The sequence below is a fragment of the Macrobrachium nipponense genome, chromosome 5 (assembly GCF_015104395.2).
Source record: "Macrobrachium nipponense isolate FS-2020 chromosome 5, ASM1510439v2, whole genome shotgun sequence".
Taxonomy (NCBI): Eukaryota; Metazoa; Arthropoda; class Malacostraca; order Decapoda; family Palaemonidae; genus Macrobrachium; species Macrobrachium nipponense.
In genome coordinates, this window is record NC_061107.1 from 76,232,498 (window position 1) to 76,242,497 (window position 10,000).

Sequence of the window (10,000 nt, forward strand, 5' to 3'; positions counted from 1 at the left end):
AAGCACCTCAGTAGCGTGGTCGGTATGGTGTTGGCTTACCACCTCGGTGGCCACGAGTTCGATTCTTGGGCATTCCATTGATGTGTGAGAGATATGTATTTCTGGTGACAGAGGTTCACTCTCGATGTGGTTCGGAAGTCACGTAAGTAAAGTTGTTGGTCCCGTTGCTGAATAACCACTGGTTCCATGCAACGTAAAAACACCATACAAACAAACAAACAAACAAGACCAGCTGTTGAACATCAAGTCTTGCTGTCTCTGGCGATTCCACATTTCCTTCTCTGCCCAGGAATTTTACTCAGTTTCCGTTTCAGCGCTGAATGACCTCATAGGGTCCCAGTGCTTGGCCCTTGGCCTAAATTCTATATTCAATTCAATTCGACGGATGTTCATTGGGTTTATGTTGCAACTGTATCTAGCATTTCTTGCCTTTCATCCAAGCAAGTACTGATAGACTCAGTCGAACTTGGCGGAACAGAAAACCAGCTTCGTACGAATAGAACGTGTTATTCGTGTGTGACGGCAGCGGAGAATACTGATCATATGATAGACCGATTGTTATTTGTGTGACGCCAGCAGAGAATGCTAATCATATGATAGACCGAATCGCCAATTATAATACAAACAAACATTTTAAAGTTGGGAGCATTTTTAGACGCAAGGAAGACACCGCCACCTAGGAAATTACAGGTGGCAAATCAGCCCCTTCGGTAGACGAAGTGGAAGACAGACAGACAGACAATCAGACCTTCGCAGAACGCCATTGTAGCAGTCTCGAATTTCCGAAAACCAAACGACAATCGAACGTGATGTCATTTCCGCTCATTGAAGTGCATTCATGGCCGCTCTGTTCGTCCACCAGGAAGGTCGCTTATTGAAAACCATTACGAGAAAAACGTAGGCGTATTTACTCAGTTCTGGTTATTTGTCTTGTATTTCATTGCTTCCGTAGTTTTTTTTCTTGTGCGATTTTTTTTTTTTTTTTTTTTTGCTTTGGATATGTGTTGTTTGTTTGAAATCTTTCATTCATTCATGTTTTTGTTTTATCTTTTGTATTTGCCCTCTGAATATCTCGCCTGAGCGCGTTTTATTGCAATCAGTCTCATATTCTATTTGTTGTTGTTTATAAACGCGTTGCTATAGAATCAGGAAAAACAAGAATAGTTACTAAAAACTACATGTGTCTTCTACATAACATTTTTTAAGTATTATCTAAAGTTTCAATTACTGAGAGAGAGAGAGAGAGAGAGAGAGAGAGATCCATGACATGTTTTTCGTATACTCTGAGAGATATCCATATTTTTTCACATGCCCTAAATTGTAAATTGCAGAGAGAGAGAGAGAGAGAGAGAGAGAGAGAGAGAGAGAGAGAGGAGAGAGAGAGAGAGAGAAATATCTTTTGCCATGATATTGTTTTGCATACATCCTAAAGTATAAATTACAGACGGGAGAGAGAGAGAGAGAGAGAGAGAGAGAGAGAGAGAGAGAGAGAGAAAATATCTGTCGCCATGATATTGTTTTGCATACATCCTAGATTATAAATTACAGACGGGCAGAGAGAGAGAGAGAGAGAGAGAGAGAGAGAGAGAGAGAGAGAGAGAGAGAGAGAGAGATAGGTCATTCATGCCAAGGCTGCCATACCGCGTAATCGTCTGGTCTGATCTTGTGAACAGTTTTGAAATACGACAAAAGATTCCCGATAGAATTTGGAGGTCCTACGGAAGAAAAAGCGAAAGAGAGAGAGAGAGAGAAAAAGAAGAGTCCGCGGCGGAGCGTTGAAGGATTGAAGGATCCCATCTCATTCACAGCGAATTACTCGCGATTATTCATTTCAATGGCTCCTCCCGGAGAGATCGTTTATGCTGTCAATAATTCTCCAGTCCAGAGTTGGTCATTTTTGGGGCCGAAGGAGAGAGGGGGAGATGAATGACCCTAATTCCATCTCTCAATATGCTAATGGCCTGAGATCGCCTCTTTTATTCCCGGTCGCTTTTTCAGTGTCACGCTTATGATCGACTTATAGGGTCTTTCCTGTGTGTCTGAATCTCATTGTTTCCTTTCGCGTTCTAGATCATTCAAAGCCAAAAATGTTTCTTTGAAGCCAGCAATTCAAAATCTTAATTACATCCCCAGTTTCTCGTTTAACTCTAGGTCATTTCTTCTAAGCGACAATGGACAACTAAGCAGTATTATTTTGCTCACTTCTCTCTGAAGCAAGTAATTCAAAATCTTAATTACATCCTCAGTTTCTTGCTTAATTCCAAGTCATTTTCATAAGCCTACAGTTTGAACAACTTAAGCAGTTATTTCCTCAACTTCTCTTCTGAGAAGTAATTCACAATCGTAATTACATCCTCAGTTTCTTGCTTAATTCCAAGTCATTTCATTTAAGCTACAATGAACAACTAAGCAGTATTATTTTCCTCACTTCTCTCTGAAGCAAGTAATTCACAATCTTAGTTACATCCTCAGTTTCTTGTTTAATTCTAAGTCATGTCATTTAAGCTACAATGGACAACTAAGCAGTATTATTTTGCTCACTTTCTTTATATTTGATGGTTACAGCACCTTTTTAATATGCACGTTGTTTTATTCGTGATTTATTGATGATTTTAATGGTGTTTAACTTTTTAAGGTAATAGAGTCATACGACCAGGTCTTCCTGCCCTCTGTCACTTTCATTTTTTTGTATGATAATTTAAGCTTATGTGACACCCAACAGAGTATTCTTAAGTCCATTAAGTTTTCAAAGACCCATGTTTAGGTTATTTATTATTGATTGTATTTTAAGGTAATGGAGTTCTACGACCAGGGCTTCCTGTTCTCTGTCACTTTTTTTTTTTTTTTTTGTATAATAATTTAAGCTTATGTGATACTCAACAGGTTATTCTTAAATCCTTTTTGTTTCAAAGACTCATGTTTAGAGTAATTATTTATTTGTTTTATTTATTTATTTATTTATTTTATTTATTTTTTTTTGCCTTGTATCCCCTGTTGTTTGTCGGTTTGTAAAATGATATCCAGTTTTTCACGTTCCATGTCTTTAAATATTTATGAATGCTGAAAAGAATGAAGGAGGAAAAAAAGTCCTCTCCAGTTCAGATGTTAGAATAATATACTATTCTCGAGTGAAGGCAGCCCAAGCTGGCATCAGACTTTCCTGATAGGGATAGAGAGAAAATGTCAGCAACATTTGAAAAAAGAGTTAGTGCCGAAATCCTCTCTCTCTCTCTCTCTCTCTCTCTCTCTCTCTCTCTCTCTCTCTCTCTCTCTCTCTCTCTCTCTCACAAATATCTTATTAAAGTTACACAGTGAGGTACTGAAGTACAGTTGATACGCTGCATTGTGTATTTATAAAGGGTGAGTGGACATTTTCAATAATTCAGTCCTGTATAAGTTTAAATCTCGCTTTAAGACATTGAGGATATAATTAATTTAAAACACTGATCATATTATAATTTTATTGTACCAAATAATGTATGTAGGTGCATATCTTCATGTCAGTAGTTTGATCAATTCCTACTTCATCTTCCAGTTCCTAGTTGAGCGGGTGGTTAACGCGCTCGCCTACCGATTCGGTAGTCGCGAGTTCGATTCCTCGCACCGCCAACGTGGAGTCACAGGAATGTATATTTGGTGATCAGAAATTCATTTCTCGGTATAATGTGGTTTGGATTCCCACAAGAAGCTGTAGGTCCCGTTGCTAAGCAACCAATTGGTTCTTAGCCACGTCAAAAATATCTAATGCTGCGGGCCAGACCTAGGAGAGCTGTTAATCAGCTCAGTAGTCTGCTTAAACTAAGATATAATTAACTCATCTTCTATCCAGTTCTCAACTCCTTCTCACATGGCATTCTCGCCAGAACCATGAATCATAAATGATCCTGACCGAGAGTGGAAACCTCAAGAGAAGAGAACCCCCACAGGGGGATAGTGCCATCAGTGCACCTCATTCAGTGCAATGTAGGCATTACTTAAAGTTCTTTGCAGCGTCCCTTCGGCCGCTAGCTGCAACTACTTTCATTCCTTTTACTGTATCTCCGTTCATATTCTCTTCATTCCATCTTACTGTCCACCCTCTTCTAACAATTGTTTCTTAGTGCAACTGCTTTGAGGTTTTCCTCCTGTTACACCTTTCAAACCTTTTACGGTCAATTTCCGTTTCAGCGCTGATTGACCTTAGTTGCCCCAGTGCTTGGCATCATGCCAAAAATCCATTTGAATCAAATCAAATGAGAATAAAACCAACGCGATGGATTATCTTACTCTCGGCTGCAACAGGTTTTGGTTGTAGTGTTGCATTGTGACGTTTATCTATTAATTACCGGGATATCCTCAGTTTCAGAATAAGCGTCAGGTAATATTTACTGGGATTTAGTTGAAGGTTTTTCCTCGTTATAGCTTTTACTTAGGTTGCATGCACAAAATGCACATGTGTACAAACACACGCATACATATATGTATGTATATTATTTATATGTATATATATACATACACATACGTATTCGAGTGTGTATATGTATGTATATATACACATACATACGTGTGTGTGATTGAATCAATAAAATCGTTGAGAAGTAAATCACAGATTGTTAGCTCTTTGTGATAAAGCAGCTATGGCGCTTTCAGCATGCACTAAGTGTGCATGAATACTACATTGAAGTTCCTTTGTCTTCATCACGCTCAGAGAGATACACTCTCACGCACACATTTTCTTCTCTCCTTTGTTGCAAAGTAATCTCGGTTGCATGAAAACCTGGATTTTGGTCGCTGTTGCTGCGAACTTGCTTGCCTACGCATTGTAGAAGGGAAGTTACGTGTGCGTGCGTACGTACGTACTTACGTGTGCCCATTCCGTACACGCAACTGGCAAGATATAATTATACTAATCCTCATCTTTATTCGCGAATATCTCTTGTCTCGTGGAGTTCTGCCACCAAGTCAGAGTTTAATCCAAGGTCGTCATTGTATACTACCAGCAGGTTGACGTCGAGAGAGAGAGAGAGAGAATGTTCAGGTTTGGGAGTGGTTAGGACCCCTGGGATGGGTAAGCACCCCCCCCCCCATCCACACACACACACACACACACACACACACACACACACACACAACAGTGTTGAAATTTATTTCCTGATATAGACGTGATTGCAAATAACAAAGTTGTTTTCTTTGCATTTCTTTCAGTATATTTTTATTTTCGTCGGTTATTTTCTGCGAATTTTGCATTTACTGATAAGTGTGGATGGGTACTTTATTTTTTTTACCGATTTAATCTTGTGACCCTTGTAACTACGTTCATTCTTGATATATGATGTTTATGTTCTCCATGTTGGAATTTCTTGTGTAAAATAAAGATTAAAAAAACAAAAATCCTACATTTTATGTATTTCTTTAACCCTGACCACTAGCGAATGTGAAGGAGCGTCCATGATCGAGGAAATATTCCTCAAAATGAATGTTCATGTTTGTTTATAGATAAACAAAAGATGCGTCTCACAAACGTCAGTATTTTTGTTTACTCGGGAGTAAGCTACAAACTACTTTATTGTTGTTGTTATTGTTGTTGGGGGATAGGAAAGGTCTATGGAAAAGTCTAAAAAGGTCTGAAAAAGGCATTTCGTGTTGAGTTAAAGATACAGGAATTTCAGGATAGGATATTTATGATTTATTTATTAGAATGAAGATGTAGAAAAATAAATAATGTGCATGTTAAACAATACAGAACAATTATTTCTAATAAAATATAACGTATTTATTTTAGTTTTCTTTGGTGAAACAACGCTCTATTTGACCGTAGATGTTAGCACACGCCATGTGTAAGCTGGAGGTCGGATCACGCTTTGTCAATGACAGTCTTCGTTTCCTTATTGTTTTCGAAACCTTCTGACCTTTCGAACATATCGGTGAAGAAAAATACATTTTCTCATGGGTATACATGCCTATATATGTATATATTAGTATTAACATACAGCCAGACAGACGCACGCCTACACATACACACAAACTTTGCGATTGGTGTATGTATATGTGTATATACACACGCACCCACGCACACGTGTATATATATAGTATATATATATATATATATATATATACTATATATATATATACTATATATACACACGTGTGCGTATATATATATATAAGTATATATATATATATACTTATACATACATACATACGTTATAGATGCACACACACTTTGCTTTTGGTGTATGTAGTATATATGTGTATATATAGATATACATATGTATAAACACACACATATACATACACCAACTGCAAAGTATATATTTGTTAACCAGTACATTTAAAATTAACGGAAAAGTTCGTCTGCTTGCTTACGGTCACCGATAATTGCATGCAAAGAAACCCTTCATCACCGTACTCGTTTCAGGTCTCCGTTGGGGTTAATCTCTACCACAAGATCGAGATGCTCTTCTTCATCTAGGGGAGAGATTCCAGTCAGCGGTAATCGCCAGGGTATTAAGGTAATGAGAAAGGAGGGGAAGGCTCCACCTTGTGGTGAGTCACGCACGACTTGGAGGAATTCAATTTCTTGCTGGCCTTTTCGTGTCATTCGTGACTTGCTTGTTGGATGTCTGCCATCAGATAATGATGTTGATAAGGCTCTTGATGGGAATGATAAATAGTAAAATGTGTTTACATCTGTCAACTGCACTTCATAATGAGAAGTTTATAATGACAGTTGCGGTACGGATAATAACAACATTTAGAAAAGCTTTCGGAAAAGAGTATTAGCCACCTCGATGGCCGCGAGTTCGATTCTTGGGCATTCCACTGAGAGGTGAGAGATGTGTATGTCTGGTGACAGAAGTTTACTCTGGACTTGGTTCGGAAGTCACGTCAAGCCGTTGGCCCCGTTGCTGAATAGCCACTGGTTCCATGCAACGTAAAAATACCATACGAGCAAAGAAGCCAAAGAGCATTAATCTAAGAGCAATGATTTTACATACAGAATTTTACGAAAATATGCAACTTTGGTTCACAAGGGTAAATGTATTTATAACGACTGTTGTGGTAATGTTATCAGTCCGTTGGTCCCGTTGCTGAATAACCACTAGTTCCATCCAACGTAAAAACACCGTACGAACAAACAAACGAAAGAGCATTAATGTAAAAGCAATGATTTTACATATATACAGAATTTTACGAAAATATGCAACTCTGGTTCATAATGGTAAATGTATTTATAAGGATGGTTGTGGTAATGTTATCAGTCTGTTGGCCCTTGCAACGTAAAAACACCGTACAAACAAACAAATAAAAGAGCATTAATCTACAAGCAATGATTTCACATACATACAGAATTCTACGAAAATATGCAACTATGGTTCACAATGGTCAATGCATTTATAATGACGGTTGTGGTGATGTTATCAGTAACATTTATAAGAAATAAAAAAAAACCGTCAATCAGAAAAAAATTGACAGAATTTTCTGGAAAAACGTTTTAGAAAGGTATCTGACCGAAAGTCGTGTGCTTCTTATTGCCCAGTTGTACCTGGGCGCGTAACCAACCAGCTGGGCATTCCATTGGCTGGGAAACCCGCTGATCGCTGTAGTTTATAAATCCTGCCTCCGAAAACGAGACAGTGAGAGAAACGGCGGTGGGTCAGGAGGGGGAGAAGAAGAAGTAGTGGTCTTTCCTCTAGGAATGCTGAGGAAGAAAGGGAGGGATTTTTGTGTGAGAGAAAAAATTAGGACGATGAGGGGAAGTAATGTAAGAAGAAGAGAGTAGGTGCACATGTGTTACAGATGTCCCTGGAAATGCAGTTTTTAGATATTTGTCGAGCTTATTCTTAAACACATCTACGCTCACTCCTGATATATTCCTCAGATGAGCTGGCAACGCATTGAATAGACGCTGCATTATCGATGCTGGTGCGTAGTGGATTAATGTTCTGTGTGCTTTCCTTATTTTTCCTGGTATAGTTTTGGGCACTATTAATCTACCTCTGCTTGCTCTTTCTGATATTTTTAGTTCCATGATATTTTCTGTTATTCCTTCTATCTGTTTCCATGCCTGAATTATCATGTAGCGTTCTCTTCTCCTTTCTAGACTATATAATTTTAAGGATTGTAGAGAGAGAGAGAGAGAGAGAGAGAGAAAGTTTAATAAAAAAAAAAAGGAAAAGGTCACATTCCATAAGCCTTTGCTACGACGCAAGCACAGGCCTATTCAGGAAGGAAGCTCGACTTTGAGACCCGGAGAGTCATAATAGTAGTTATCAAAGACCGTCGGCATAACCCCGCCGAAGGAACCCGGAACGATCAGTTTGCAAAACCAGGTATTGCTCAGGGAAGTTGCGAAGAGCGACCTTGTGGTCGCCGAGGAGGATGGCAGATGAAGACAAAATGGTGGGAAAAACCTAGGCGCCAGAGAAGGGATGCCGGAGACCACGGGAAGGTCACTCAAGGTGAGGAGTCTGAGTTAGGTACTGGAAGGTGGCAGTCGAGCTCTGGAAAGGGTGAGCGCTGGAACTGCAGGTGCATTGCTGTCGCTCTTGTGGGTTTTAGACTCTGAAGCTGTTGCGCCTTCTGGGTCGTCGGCCACGTCGCCGCCTTCTTATAAAACAGACTGGAAAGGTTACTTGCGCATTCATGTTGGTTTCACCAAAGAAAATTATGGAACTTGTTGCTGAGTAACCTCAATTCTGAAGAGATCTCAACGCATCTGTTGCAAGACACTTCTGATAGGAAGTCGATCTCGATATTTTCTGGTTCGTTTCGTGTATAAAATAAATAGGAGACTGAAAGAATAAGGGAAACGTAGTATAGTGTTGTGTCAAGTGATGAGAAAGTGAAATCCAATTCTAAAAGAAGTTCGTTTATTGACTTGTTTATTCCCAGAAGTGTTTGTGTTTACATTCCGCTCCGTATAACACTTGGAAGGATCTATTTGATATTAACAGATAAAATTCCGAAAATCGCCCAGATCATTTTGGACGAACGGAAGGTTTGTTTTGGTACCAGTTATAAGTAGTTTCAAGAAGCATCACCCCCAGCAACTTCAGAGTTCGCAACTGGTTTGGATACACCATGAGCAGGTGAGGTTTTGACACAACAGCATGATTATCATTTGAGTTGATGATGAACCTATGCCAATCAAGAAAATTGTTATCTACAGTAATGCTATTCAGACCCTTAATATTATAGTCCGTGCAAAAGGCTTTAAAAGCTCTCTCTCTCTCTCTCCTCTCTCTCTCTCTCTCTCTCTCTCTCTCTCTCTCTCTCTCTCTCTCAGTGATTAAAATGTTTAAATCAAATAAAGCGTGCAACCTTATTGCATTTTTGAACGGATTTTGTGTGGGTGGCTGCGTGTGTTTGTGTATGCATGTGCTTGTATGTATGTGTATGTGTATTTAAGTAAGTAAAAGAGACGCGGAGAGAGAGAGAGAGAGAGAGAGAGAGAGAGAGAGAGAGAGAGAGAGAGAGAGAGAGAGAGAAAGCTCTCGTGAATTGCAAACACTTCTTTTTCCAGATGTTGACTCAAGACTTCTAAAGTTTGCCAATATCTTTTCATCAAGAGATGGAATGACCCGAAGAATTGAAAGTGGTCATGCATAAAAGATGACCAGCCACTGCTCACTCTCACGAAGATTCCCTCAGTAAATGTTCTTTGGTAAAGCGTATTGGAAATGATTGACAGGAATAGCAAGAAATGATGATGACGGGGTATACGTGGTTAGTCATAATAACATTAAACCTAATTTTAAAGGTAGTTTGTGGTTTAGTTGTTGAATATCGGTTAATTCCAGTTTCGATGGTTTTCTCATGAAACAGTTGGGCATTGCAAGTTGCTGATCAATGATTTATTGTTTCATACATTGTCAAATCCGTATCGTGAAGTGACATTAAAATAATCTGTTTATACTCACGGAAAACCACTTTCATGATTTGATGATTAAAACTATTATTTTATTTGTACTTTGTAAGTCTTTTGCGACGGCTTTAAGGTAGAATATCCAGTATATTC

General features: G+C 38.9%; 1 protein-coding gene across 2 annotated transcripts in view; it reads left to right on the forward strand.

Annotated features, from left to right (window-relative positions):
- LOC135215419 (phenoloxidase-activating factor 2-like) overlaps positions 1-10,000 on the forward strand; it is a 487,719-nt gene that overhangs the window by 358,728 nt on the left and 118,991 nt on the right. Inside the window, exon 1 of one of the 2 annotated variants that reach the window (XM_064250029.1) lies at positions 8,460-9,071. The exons of the other annotated variant lie outside the window; for it this stretch is intronic. Coding sequence (XP_064106099.1) covers positions 9,064-9,071 — 8 coding nt within the window. The 5' untranslated portion in view covers positions 8,460-9,063. Of the gene's footprint in view, positions 1-8,459; positions 9,072-10,000 lie in introns of those variants that run through there. 2 annotated transcript variants of the gene reach the window in all.